Source organism: Astyanax mexicanus, chromosome 14 (assembly GCF_023375975.1).
Source record: "Astyanax mexicanus isolate ESR-SI-001 chromosome 14, AstMex3_surface, whole genome shotgun sequence".
Lineage (NCBI taxonomy): Eukaryota > Metazoa > Chordata > Actinopteri > Characiformes > Acestrorhamphidae > Astyanax > Astyanax mexicanus.
In genome coordinates this window covers 7,286,612-7,301,644 of record NC_064421.1, presented here as the reverse complement: position 1 = coordinate 7,301,644, position 15,033 = coordinate 7,286,612, and the positions used below count along the sequence as shown (strand labels likewise).

Sequence of the window (15,033 nt, the reverse complement as noted above, 5' to 3'; positions counted from 1 at the left end):
AGGGCTAAGAGTCTAGTGCTTTGCCCTTGGTCTTAGTGCCCATTCTAGGGCTCTGGGGCTCCCTCTGGATCGCCACAAGCTACAATAAAACTAGTGGACAGATGGAGTCAGAAAGAGAAAAATTCCCTGTTCACCCTGTGACAAAAAAATGGAGAGCCAGCCTGCCATTAAACTACAAGGTCACTCGTTTACGAGCAAATGTAACTAGATGAAGCATTTGTTTCTTCTCTTTCCACGCTAATTTGCATCTAGTGACAATAACCTGAAGCTAAAAACTTTGGGAAGCGACTCCAATGTCACCAGCAATGTGTAGCTTTGCACGAACTCTGTGAATCCATGTACAAATGTGGTGCAGAATCAAATTAACCCCATCAAACCTTACATACAGGAGGCTTTGTCTGCTTTAAACCATTACTGAATGCCCTCAGGGTAGCTGGTGCACTGGCTGTCCATGTTTTTCATTGTAAAAAGGGGTTGGCATGTGTTTTTGGAGCATTCTGTGTACTGTGTATAACCTTTAATATACTGTGACATTACTGAAATGCTCTTTTTGGTCGCTGTAGTAATATTCAGGTTTTGTGTTATACACATTCGCAGTCCTTACATCAGCAAATTTGCCTTCAGAATAATGTTGATGCTCCTCTCACTGTAATAGGGAACACTGCTTCTGCGCTATGTGACTTTGGTGGAGCTGTAAGACCTCTTTCCAGAATTGTGCACCACCGCATAGTCTTATTAGTGTAAAATCCTGTAATATTACTCTGCTCCCTCGGTCCACATGCTTCTCTTATTTCAGATGTTGCTTTTGTATCCCTCAGCTGGTCAAAACATGCATGTGTACCGCCATTTAAGAAGGGTGCTCAAAGTGTGATTTGTATTTACAGCAGTAGTGTAAAAGTGGTTTACACTCCCTAACTGTCCCTAACTCAGGAGCGCAAAAATAAATAAAATAAAAATAAAATCACAATACTGCTCTAAACTGAATTTTACCATAATTGCCATGTTCATACTCCTTATTAAAGTACAGGTAAATATAATTTTCAGCATGAATGGGCAACATTTCGTTAATTTCTGCATCATGCAGAAAAATACTTCCTAATTTTTTTGACTTGTGAAAACTGAAAACTACAAACTATAAATAGAAAAGAACCAATTTACACACACACACACACACACACACACACACAAACACACACACAAACACACACACACACTTATCTCTTCCCTTTAAACTGAAGAAAAAAAAAAATCAAAACAAAATCACAGAAATGTTTACCAGCTGTTATCTAGATATCTCTCTGTTTCCCAGTAATTCAACGGCTTCTGTTTACCCTTAATTTCCTGGGAATTGAACTTTGCCTCATGCAGAAAATGATCATGCAGGTGAAAGTGCATCCAATTATATACAGTATTTAATGTTAAAGTTTAGCGCTGTTGTTAAATGTATGTAAAGGTTTAAAGGAGAACTTTGTCATTGTAATGCACAATGCTTATATTTCTAACTTGGTAAAAAGTGGGAAAAAATGAATTTTTAAAGATTTTTGCAATAAAATTATGAATTGTTGCTTTCGCCACTTTTAAACTGAGATGGGTAAAGTCATGGAACAGTAGTATGTAAAAGGATGAAGCATTATTTTAGGGGATGGCTTTGGAATGTCCACATCTGTATAAGTTGCGAGGTGTTATCTTGTGAATGAGACTGAACACTGTCCAGAGTGCTCAAGGCAAGGCGAAATGAATTAGGGCAGTTTAAGTGATGCCCGAAAGTCAGGGACACTGTTTTTCTGTAGTTTTGTGTCCATTTAGCATTAATCAAATCCTACAGTCATGTATACCAGTAATATAGGGCAACGAGTTGTAATAATCAGGACCAGATCGTGGTGTCTGACTAAAATCATCCATTGTCTCATCTCTCATCCTAGAAACCTTTGTTTATCTTGCATGGGCATGGCAAATATCATGGGACATGCAGCTAATATCAGTGTACATCTAAATGAATACACAAAGCGCATTAACCTTAAAAAGTGTTTCTGTTTAGCCACTAAAGAGTTAAATCCATTAGTTTTGAGAATGTCACAACGCCACAAAAATGCACCAGGGAGTAAAAACGTGTAACCAAATATCAGTGAACCTGGAGGGGTTTAATGTCACTTTAATGCACACTGTGTTCTGTACGCCCCACGTCCCTTCAGAGAAAACGAGAGAGACAGAAAGGAAGAGCGAGAGAGACAGAGAGAGAAATAAAAGAGAGGCAGTTCTCTAACCCATCCATTATGTATGAGCTAAGCCTCCCCCTGCTGATAAACAATGTCTAAAAATGTCTCCTTTTGTCTTTGAGAACAGCAGGTTAATTACCACACCAGCGTCCATTGCATGACTGCTGAATTATTCACAGCCTGACCACTTCCTGCCTGAGAAGAGACCTCGTCACGAGCGAAGTGAGCTGAAGAAAAGGGGAGAATCTGAATTTCGAATATACTGATATGGGTTATTTGAGTCGCGCAGTGGACGTCTCAGCAGATGAAGGTATCCTGCCAGTGCTTCCCTATTGTCGCGAGGTGTTTTACTTCGCAGTTGAAGAGCATTAAGGAAGGCGCGTCTGCAGCTGGGCTCTCAGACTCGCATCGATTCTGACACATTAAAACCCAATTCAGAGATCAACAGCCTGCCTCCCCCCACAGCACTATGATACATCATCATTCACCGCTTAATTATTAATAAGCAACGGTCCTGCCAGAAAATAAATGTTGCTCACGCTTGTCTGAGAGCGCTTGGGCCCCTCGGCAAACTCCACACACAAAGACCACCACGTTCTAGAGAGCAGACGGTTAGCGGCAAGAATATTAACCCTCCAGAGTTCTTACTGTTATTAGACATTAGTGTTACATAATTATTCACACAGATAGTTACATAATTAGGCTAGTGATCTGCACAGTAAGTGTAAATAAGAGTATGTACTTACTAAAACACACAAAAAAAGAATAAACACATAGTGAAATGAGATTATTATTCATAATTTCTAATTTTGCAGCATCACAGCGCACTCGGAGGAAAGCGCAGCAACTCTGTTTCGATACATCAGCTCACAGACGCAGTCTTGTGCTGATCAACATCACCCTTTGGAGTGATGAGAAAAAGAGCGCCATCTACTCACACAGAGAGAGCAAGGTCAATTGTGCTCCTTAGATAAATAAGTTACCCACATGTTGTTCCAACCTCAGAAGCCAAAAGTCAAATTTCTTTAGACTGTGTCAATCAGCACTGGATAAAAGATTTTAGTTGTGTCATCTGGGTAATTGGGCATAATTGGTTTCTTTGAATTCACACCTTTATGCAATTTTAGTTCATCAAACACTAATTTTCAGTAGAATTGTCCAACCTATAATATAGCTCATCATAACAGGGTGGGCACAAGCACAGAAGGAAAAACATAAAAGTGGTAAACTCATAAAATATGATTTCTAAAGTCTTTTTTTTTTTTAAGCCAAGAGGGCCAAAATGACACATTAATATGACCCAAACGAAGACACCTAAGTGGTGGAGAGTTCAGAGAAGTAGGGGAGCTCGTACAACGTCATCACTGCTCTAAGAATCCAGCACACACACACACACACACACACAGCACTAGCGAACGTGCAAACACATCTCATCTCCCATCTGCAGCAGAGATTAGCCACAGATTAAACCACACCTGCATCAGATACGACAACAGGCAACACTTGATCTTTTGGATCGAAATCATTTCTGTAATCGTCAGGGTGTTGATTGTCACATCGCTTCCAGGCAGGAGCCCTGCCCGGATCTGCCCGCACTTCCCAACTGACATCTGCCCGACTGTGGGGGAGTGGGGCGGGGTAGGAGGGGGGTGCTTTGCTCAAATGAAAGTCAAATAGCTTTCATTAGGTGCTCCAATGCAAATGACATGCCTTAGAGAAGACTAAAAGCATCTTCAGCCTTCGCGCTCTGTCAGAACACAGCCAACTCCGCTGCTCTGAGTGAGAGTTCTGCTGCAGTAATGGCTCTGATGTAAGCGAGGGTGGAATAAATGACAGTGCCAGAGACATCAGCAGTTCAGATGATGCTGAACAGGAGGTGGGCTCTAAGTGTTGCCAGTTGCGATGGATTTTGGATACTAATGCATGAGCAGCAGACTGAAATTTCTAGAGGTTTTACAACCGTGTCATAATTTTATGGTCTAAAAACACAAAACAAAACTTGAGAAACTTCAGAAATTAAACATATAATCTAAATCACATTTAGAAGGAGTAGGAGAGATTGCACAGGATGTTACTATGATTTGAATTTAATGACAGTTTGATGGCATTTGATAAACACAATGCTGTTTTTGTGAAAAAATATAATCATTACACTTCAGCTGTTTTTTTTTTATTTAACTTAAAACAGAAGTTTTAAGTTTATACATAACATAAACATGTCTTAAAAGTTTAGTTCTCAAGATATTCCAACAATGAATCTTTTTTTTAATCCTGTGTAGTACTATCATACTACTATACAGTGGCAAGGAAAAGTATCTCAACCCTTTGATTTTTTTTTGTTTGTTTGTTTTTGCAGAAATTTGTCATAAAATCAAGAGTATTGACAAATATAATGCACAAAAAAATAATTACACACACAAAATATGATCATTTATGCCTTCATTAAAAATCACCATGAAAACCTCATTGCTAGAGTAAAAAGTATGTGAAAGAATTTGAAAGAATATTTAGAGTGTAGAGGTGTGGCCTAGAGCTTACTTGACTAATAAACACTCAAATTTTGAGTTTGCTCTGTGCAAGAATCATTATGTGTATTTGAGTCATGCCGTGCTAAAAAGAGTTTTCAGAGGCTCTACGATCAAACATTATTGATTTACATTAAGTTGGAAAGGGTTACAAACTGATTTTAAAGATTTTAGAAATTCAACAGTGTTCAGTCTACAGTAAGGCAGACAATCTACAAACAGAGACAGTTTAGGATTGTAAAATGGGCGCCTAGTCAAAATACAAGGGAGTTACAAGGAAGACTCATTAATGAGGTAAAGAAACAACCATCAGTAACAGCTAAACTCCTTAACTCATCCCAAAAGTATTAGGCATTAGGCACAGTGTCATTAGTGCATATATATACACACACATATACATACATACACAGCTCTGAAAAAAAAAGAGACCACTTAAAAATTATGAATTTCTTTGATTTTACCAAATTGAAAACCTCTGGAATATAATCAAGAGGAAGATGGACGATCACAAGCCATCAAACCAAGCTGAACTGATTTTTGCACCAGGAGTGACATTAAGATTTCCAAAAGCAGTATGTAAGACTGGTGGAGGAGGAGAACACAACGTGATTAAAAACTAGGGTTATTCCACCAAATATTTATTTCTGAACTCTTAAAACTTGAATATGAACTTGTTTTCTTCGTATTATTTGAGGTCTGAAAGCTCTGCATCGTTTTTTGTTTTCTGTAAATAAATGTTGTAAATGACAATATTATATATTTTTATAATATATTTTTATTTGGAATTAAAGAAATGTTATCAGTAGTTTACAGAATAAAACACCAATGTTAATTTTACTCATACATATACCTATAAATAGCAAAATTAGATAAACTGATTGGTCTCAATCTTTTGCATGTGTGTGTGTGTGTGTGAACATGACAGCAACATTGTGACATATGGATTGGATTACTGTTCTTCCACTCCATTACATTTCAATGTAAAATATTTCATCAGCATTTATTATTATTTATTATTGTAAATGGGAAAAAAACTGGACTGTCCAAAGGAACATAAGACATGCCTTTCATCTAATTAGTAAACCTACACATAAACATAAACTTTTTCTCAAGTTGGCTCCAACATAGAGGAGTAACATAAGCTCTACTGAGTTACAGTTAGAATATGTTAAAATAGCCAAAAATTTTAATAAACAGGGCAGTATCATTGTTAAAAATCCAATACAATTATATTACCTAATCTTTTCCAGGATACCATAGCTCATTCACTCTGTACCCTAGTCTAAATATAGAATATATAATGTCTAGTTTTATTTTTCAGATTATGTAATTTTTCTTTTTATCAAAAACACATTTACTTTTACTCAAGTACAACATGTGCACTGCATGCCCCCATAATAGCGTCTAATGTTCAGCGAGCTTGTTCAGGAAATCAGAACATATTAAGGATCTTATGACCTCACACACTGTCCACCCACACAGAGCAACAAGGACACTGAGGAGGAGGACTCAGAGACGTTACTCACAATGTGCAGCATGAGGTAGTCTCCCAGGCCTGGGGCGCTGTCGATCCGCACCAGAATGCCGTCCTTCAGCGAGGTGCTGAAGCCCACGGTCAGCCGGTCCGTGCGCGTGCTCGGCCGCTCGTTAGCCGGCCAGTTAAAGGTGATGGTGCCTCCTCCTTTCCCAAAGATATACGTGGTTCCAGCTGTGGAAAAACACAAGAGAAGACAACGGGAGATTAGGAGACGTAAAAGTAATCCCATTAAAAGTGCGCTAAACAAACCTGCACATTATGGAACTGTAACAATTCATTTATTATTTGAAGTTCGTTATCAGACAACAATAACAAAAGAGCTGCAGCACAAGCAAAGTATGCAGCTACTAATTCTCTATAATTACTAGAAAGCGATTCTTTTGTTATAGAAACACAACTTTAAGCTTTGTTGAATCATTTTAACTGGATATAGTTGGAAACAGAGGATGAGTCCCCATTTAGGCATATTATAATCGATTGAGAATCTGCTATTTTACACCCAATCAGGTTCCTACGCTTTGTTTAATGACAATGTTCGGGGCATCCTCTGGCATTTGCAAAACACTAATAACAGATATTATTTTCAGCCTGCAGTGATGAAAAGGATTTAAAAAAGCTTTATAGTATGGTCAAAATCAAATCATAGCATTCTCAACTACAATAAAGTAGGTATTTTACATATTTAACTCATTTAAACAAATCAACTCAATGAATGTAGTAAATTACTATTGTGGTGGTTTCACTGTCTTTTATTCTATATTCTATGTTGCCAAATTTGCAACTGGAGTGTGTGCAAAAGAGACTTATTATAGTATTTGGTAGAGCCTTTTTTTTCCTTTTCTAAAATAAAACTCTCAGACTGCCTTCATTGAGTTTACAGTGTAGCCTAAAGGACCATAAACAAAGTCGATTTTCCAATGAACACCCAGTTTGCCAAGTAACTAATGTTTCAACAGTAAAAGTGCAGTATTTCATTAAATCAAAGCATCAGAGCTCAACTCTGTTTATTGTGAAGCTTTGACAGTCTAGTTTAACCCCAAAGATGCTGCAAAAGAGTCAGCAAACACTGGGGACATCATACAGAGTCTCTGTTAATGTGATCAACACCACAACTAGTTTTAAACAAAGTAAATCAGTGTAGAACATATCATTAAATAAAACTATTACTAAACAAAGGATTTTTCCACACATATCTAAACCGTGAGGATGCATCATCTACCAGTATGAGCAGCTAACACTCAGCAATAAGATCTGAGCAACTCAGACCAGAAAGGATAGAGGGAGCAAACTAACTGGACTGCAACTAATTTGATCCATTTAATGCACTGTCTCTCTTACATACAGCAAAGAGTGAACACAGCACAAAGACTGATGGATAAGCTGGGGTTCATAATAACAGCCACATAACCAGCCTGTAAAACAGTAACAGATAGCCCTCTGTTTTTATGTGTGGAGACTATTCGCCAGCCAGTTCTACAAATGGCCTCCAGTCACACTGAAACTTAATGACGATAAGAAAGAGGGAAAAAAAATAATGATGCACCAATAAAATGTCCTCTTCAAGTTTGGACAACTAGGCCAAAGTCTCTCTCTCTTTTTTTGTTTGAGAATGAGCTTGGCATTTTTAAGTTGTCAGAGGTTCCTCTAGTCTGCACCTTGTACCACTTCTGATTGCAGCTTTAACATGAATAATGCCTGCACCTGGGTCACACAAGCCATAATTCTTGGGGCTGGAAATCTCCAAAGGGGCTGCGGGAAAATGCTGTGACCTATACTAGTTAAATATAGCTCCATCCAGGGAATAACAGTGGGAGGTTTTGATGAATGAATTTTCTTCAGTTATCATGCATTTTACATGAATCCCAACGTGTCGTGGCGTGGTCGGAGAGATCAAAGCATGGCTGTTTGGGTTTGATTTGACAGGGGCATCCGCAGTAGGGTGAAGACGTGGGCTAATGCTAATACTGTCTTAAGCAAACGGAGGCAATCTGGATGGTCTGACATCTCACGGGTGTGTTTATCTTGGCGAGCGCCGCGGCTAAAGGGCCAACGTGAGGTAGCGAACGGCTAAGAAGTGTTTACTTTGGATCATGTAGAGTACAGAGCTCAGAGCGCTAACCTCATCCCTCAGCCCAAGAAAAAAGAAAAAAAAAAACCCTCTTGCGGTGGAAATAGAAGGGACAGCTGGCTGGTCGGCTCCACAGTCAAGCGCCATGTCAAGTGGAACATCTGGCCCTGGAGCTCAGCAGCTTCCCTGACAATGCATTAGCCCAACACCGGGCAGAGAGAACCGCACCATACCTCTCTCTGACACCCTCACTGCTTAGCATACTGCGTATAGTAGGGCTGCAACAAACGACTATCATGATAGTTGAAGAGTCTATTGATTATTGTCACAAATACAATCTAACAATTCATATAAGCCAAGTAATTACTAAACGTATTTATCGATCAGCTTTAAAATTTAGCTTGAGGTCATTTTTTAAGCATTTAATAACCATCAATGAAGAGTAAAGATAAATATTTAAAGGTCTCATTACACTAAAATCCACTTTTTTTTGTTCTTTGTGAAATACTATAGGTCTCTGAGTTCATATATATATATATATATATATATATATATATATATATATATATATATATATATATATATTCTTGCTGCATATGAAACTCTTCCTCAGCCTCCACTGTCTGCAGTAGCTAGTAAAAGAAAATCTTCAGAAAAACAAGTTGATCAGAGAGACGTTAGGTGTCTAAGTCAACCAGTGACTTCATGGCCTCGCCCGGGCGTTCTCTGCTGCAGTGCTGTTAGCCGACCAGAGGTGATACATTTGCATGCATGAATATTCATGAGCAAGAGCCCAAAAGATCAGTAATGCAGTGATCTAAAGCAGAGCTAAATAGAAACACCAGATCACTTTTTTTCCCCAGAAAAACGGCTCAAATGGCATTCATTCATACTAGATACCACAACTAGACATTTTAAAATGGATTTTAAAATGATGGAATGAGACCTTTAATTTAACTTTAAAAAGTTTTAATTAACTTTCTTGCTAATATAAAAGATAAATAAATGTCCATGTCATTTTCTTGAAAAAATGAAAAGTAGTGATAAGTATCAGCAATTAAGTACATTAACTGTACACTGTTGTCACCTGGATTTTAGTAAGTAAATGATGTGGGGTTGATGCTGCAGTTGGTCTGCAGGTTTAGGTTCAGCAACAGTATGTGCTGAAAGAATGAGGTCAGCTGACTACCTGAATATACTGAATATAGACCAGGTTATTCAATCAATAGATTTATTTTTTCTTCCCTGGTGGAACAGGAATATTCCAAGATGACAATGTCAGGATTCATGGGGCTGGAATTGTGAAAGAGTTCAGGGTTCAGGGAGCATGAGATCATCATTTATCATTTTCACACATGGATTGAGAGAGTTCACCACAGAGTCCAGATCTTAACCTCATTGAGAATCTTTGGCATGTGCTGGATGGAGAAGAGCTGCTTTGTGCAGTGGTGAGATTCTACCATCATCAATGCTGCTGCAAGATCTTGATGAAAAAGTAATGCAACACTGGATTTAAGTAAATCTTGTAACATTGCAGAAGCTTATAGAAACAATGCCACAGTGAATTCATGCTAAAATCAAAGCTAAAGGCGGTCCAACTAAATATTACTTGCTTCTTTCTCACATTGCATGAGACACTGCTACACAACCATTTCTTAGTCTGCAACTATCACAGTTGTCAATTAGCTGTTGATCATACCTTCAAGGGGGATTTCAACACTTTATCCCCTGTTAAGTACAATGATTGGCCACCACCAGGACCTCCTACATTGTAGCTCCACATTTCTGATGTAAACTTAAAGACTCTATATAACATATATTACACACTATATGTTAGTCGTCCTCTAGACATTTTTACATGGTCAGTTTTGATAGTAGAGCTTTTCTTTAGTGAATATTTATAGATGGAGGATCTGCTGTCAAACTAGCAGCACCATGGAGAAAACGCAGTGAACCTGGTTGAGATATAGAGCAGGAAGTAAAGAGCAGGTGTTGCAATAAATTGGACAGTTAATGTAGATCTGTCACAATAATTACATTAATCAACTTATCATACGAATATATTGTCTATTATGTTTTTTTTTTTTCAGTGGTGGGAGCCTCATTAATGTGATTGAAATGTGTAAGAATAAAGGTTTTATTTCATTTGTTTTATTTATTTATGGGATGCATTTAACACTAAGAATTGTAAGTTCATTGCTCTTTAAAAGGGTGCAACTGCTTTATTATTGTATTATATTATCATTATTTCAGTGGGGTAAAATGGTCTTAAAAGAAGACAATGTCTTTTTTTTTTTTTTTTGGACAACATATCATCCAAACAAACAAAAAATATATATGACATACTGATGATACACTCCCCCTTAAAACATAAGGGCTTCAAATAGATATTTAGGAATGCCACAAATGAGACACTTTAGGTTCTGGAACTCCTTAAAAAAAAAAAAAAAAAAAAAAAAAGTTTGTAGTAAAAATGCGTGTGTAAAAAGTCTTTAGAAACTTCACTTGATGTAAAAATGCTTCACGTTCTTAAATGTTATTCACACATTAGAGTTACAGTGCGAAAAGTGGCACCTGAAATTGAATAGTATGTAATATCCATATGTGACATATTTAAACCACTCAAGGTCACACCTCAATATCTGCAGTGTGCACGTCTTCTTTTTTTATTATTCTTTTCAATTTTTCACCAGAAGAAATCTTAACACTAAAAGCACTTATAAAGTTTTGCTTCATTTAAATGGTATTGGAGTGTTTTAGCGTTACCTTACGTCAGAAGAGTAATGAGAGAGAAGCTTTTAAAACAATTAAAAAGCCAAAGTGTGCCCTGCCTTTTTGCATAGTGATAAGCTGAAGCGCACGTTCAAAAGGTGATTCAGATTCAGCACTGAAGGAATAATGTGGCGGAACATTTTAAAAAGAGGAAGACGTATCAGCGATTTACTCTGAGCACCGTCTATATTAGGAAAAGATGCTTTTAATCAATTATCCTGTTAGCTCGAAACAAACCACTAATGGAAATCTTAACCTGATAAGCATTCAAATGAGGACAGCAGTGAAAGAACATGAAGAAAAGAAACAGAGCGAAAGAGAGAGAGTGAATAAGAAGAGAGGGAGATAGGGCTTATATGAACATGTCAAACAAATGTCTCAAATCTCTAGGATTGGGTTTTAGGGTTTTAGGGACTTAGCTCTAATGGTTGCCATGGGTGAAATGTTTCATTAGGAAGAAGCGTAGGCTTATGAGAATAATGAGAAACACGCCACATCGCTCAGGTTCGCTCTCTTTGGAATCAATGGCTTTTTAACTGGGCAGTCCTTCTAAAGTAACACAACACCAGTGAGTCATCAATAATACTACACCAGTAAATCGTCTTACCAAAAATAAAAGCCATATCTCCGCTGGCAAAACCCTGATTACGGAGCTCAGTACAGTAAACACTGCGGCGTCTGTCGGTCTAATCTGCCTCAAATCGTGACGTGGTCGTGTACTAAATCGGAGTGATCTCATTTTTCTGCAGATATGCTCATGTAACCCGAGAATAATGAGTGAAATTCCATGCTGCGTTCATCAGTGTGACACTGCAGACTGCGACAGAACCACAGGTAATACCCAGCAGATGGGATATATTTTCATTTTTCCAACCTTAACTCGGCTTATCTTCCAGCCCGAAAATAATCTGTGCCGTTGTAGCCTCTTCTGGTTCAAAAGCACTGGTTTATAATCCTCGAAAGGGATCACCGAGGAAGAGGATGCATCCCTTTGAAGTCGCCTGCTTGAGGAGCCCGAAAAAAGCATCAATCATGAAACGTTAATGTGGCATATGCTGCGTGGAGAAGACCTCTGCTACCTCCAGCACTATTAAACCTGCATCAGGACTGAAGGTGGACGGTCAACACATCACAGGGCGCGTGGGTGAAGGGGCAGAAAAGGGACAGATCATTCGGAAACGTCAGCAGTAGAGGATTTGCTTTGGACAGGTATACAGGCTTAAAAATTATTGGCCACAGAGGATGAGGATGATGCCATAAAGGGTTCTGTTTCTGATAAAGGAGAAGAAAAAACATTCTTTTAACAGTCAGTTTCATTTATAAGCCTATTATGAACTGTTCCCACTGGTTTAATTAGGGCTGGACAATTTGGTAATGGTTTTATATCATGATATTTAAAGCCATTCCTAATGTACATAATATTTATTACAACACTTTGACAGTAAAAAAAAAATACTCTCCTATGATTAATATATTTAGTGCATTTTTTTTTACTTTATTAGCTGCAGTCCCTTCAAATAATAATAAGTCCTAATTGCTCTCTCTATGTAATGAAACATGTTCTTTAAAAACTGACAATTAAGCCTGTCAGGATATGACAGGAGATTATTATCTTAGAAATACAGAGTGCAGCATTATTTATCTTATTGAATCAATATTTTTCTTAGTGTATCAGTATTTAATTTAGCAAAAAACATTTTTTAAGTATAATTTGGCATGTATCACAGATAAAAAGTACACAAAAGTTTCCATTTCCTCATTTTCTGAAAATAGCAATTTTTCTAGGATATCTAGAGTATTATTCTTAACAATTCTATTTTTCCTTCTTTTGAATTTGAATGAATGATAATTGCTTTGTTGTGTTGCGTCCATTATTTTTTATGTAGTATACATAAATGTATCTATTAGTAGGCCTCAAAACTTTCATAGACTAAGGTGACAATGTTACTTAACCCCTTAAAATGCATTGTCCCATATACAGGCTACAGGTGTAGGTGACACAAAACTCCTACAGGACACTTGAAGAAGCTGCCTGTTTTCTCTCTATTCCACTAATAATTCCAGATCAGTAACAGGAATCATCCCAAATTCTGTAGGTTTGAAAATAGACGTAAAAACTAGACAAATTTAACGAAACTAAAGGTTTGGAGGACATGAACTGTTTGATTTGTATTCAGGATTTGAATTGATTTTAAAATGAAGTTCAGGAAAGATCTAATTTTATCTATTTTAATGATTTTATGTTCATTATATTTTAATATTAGCAGATTTACTTAAATATATATTTTTAATATCTTATTTTTCAATTACAATTACGATTTTTAGTAATGTTCCTTATCAAACATGAAACTTTTTTAGGCAATGAATAGAAATCCTCAAATTTTTATAATGTAATATCAGGCAGAAAATTTACAAAAATCCTGGTCTGTTAAGGGGTTTTAACCTCATCCAGCCAACAGCAGCACTATATCCATGGCAGTATGTATAGATACCATATCATTTGCAATGGTACATTCATACAATATGCATGTATACAGTACATCCAGCGCATACACAATATAAACCCAAGCCAAGAACTGTACAGTCAAGAAATCTGTACTGTAAGAGTCTAAACACACAGAACAGGGTGTAATGAGGAGCTGAGCGTGGTGTATTCAGCTGATCATCCTGTTAATGCACTCATATGATATCCTGCACGAGAGAAACGCTGCTGATAAGTACAGGACTCGGCCTTCTGGATTTGATTGCAGAATAAAAATATGCGCACAGTGGGGCTGATCAGGTTTTCTACTTTCCATCCAAACAGTGCATTTTCTATTTCCCTCCTTCTCTTTCATTTTCCATCTCTCTCTCTCTCTCTCTCTCTCTCTCTCTCTCTCTCTCTCTTTCTCTTACACACACACACACACACACACACCACACACACAGACAAAATGGTATCTGAAATGAAATACTAGCGCATTCAGGTGCTCCCAGTGGAGAGATATTGAGAGAGGGTTGGTAGAACAGCACTGGGTGCCAGACAATTTCAGATCCATCAGCCCAGCAATTGTATTTAACCCCATCTTACAATGATACATTCAGTGACTTTGGCTTAGTCACTTTTAACTCTTTAAAATTTGCATCTTTTTAGGGTAGTGGGTCAGTTACTCAGTTCACTCTGGTCAAAAACTCTCCAAATTGAATCAGTTTGGGGAATTGAAGATTTCTGAGCTACCGTATTTCTATGACTGTATAAATTAAGTTTAACGCTGCCCTTATGGTTGGAGGTGCCCATATTGTGGTAGCTTCTGAAAGAGCCTGCACACAAAATTCACACAGGCTATTTAATGCTTATTAAGACTTCCCATTGAAAGACAAGTTGAATGAGATTCAAGTTAGGTGGTTCAGGGCTTTTTTTGTATATTAAGCAGAAACAGAAATAATAAAATGACATTTGAATTGAAATTCTAGTCACGTGACTTGGCCTTGAATATATGAATGTGCAAATCTGATTTGACTAAGTCAAGGACAACCTCATCAATTATTATGTGGTATATATGTTATGAATCAAAAGCTCAAAAGAATGGCATGCAGCAATGCCAAAGTTGAATAGTGAACAGCGCCTATTTATATTTATATATTTATACCATTAATTATTTACAGTGATTGACTGTACAACTTTCCAAACTGACTCTAGAGTGGTTGTTTGTGCACTTTATTATGGTTGTTCATTGTTTCAGCGACACTGTTACTCCATTTTCTTCTTACTCCTTTGTTCGAATTTCCACCACAAAATTCACTTTTTTAATTGTAATCTGTAATCTTATTTTACCTGCATTTACTCGATATACAAGAATAATTTAGAACAAATATATAGTATATTCAGCTCAACATTTTAGGCTTCAACTATCCAGATAAGACAGATTAGACAGT

At 37.3% G+C, this 15,033-nt stretch overlaps 1 protein-coding gene across 24 annotated transcripts in view; it reads right to left on the bottom strand.

The window, feature by feature from the left end:
- Positions 1 to 15,033, bottom strand: part of nrxn3a (neurexin 3a) — a 504,128-nt gene that overhangs the window by 111,851 nt on the left and 377,244 nt on the right. For all 24 annotated transcript variants that reach the window (XR_007424264.1, XR_007424265.1, XR_007424266.1 and 21 more), the window contains one exon: positions 6,268 to 6,449. Coding sequence is in view for 21 of the 24 variants with exons in the window: in XM_049464234.1 (XP_049320191.1) it covers positions 6,268 to 6,449 (182 nt within the window). In the remaining 3 variants the exon portion in view is untranslated. The remainder of the gene's footprint in view (positions 1 to 6,267; positions 6,450 to 15,033) is intronic.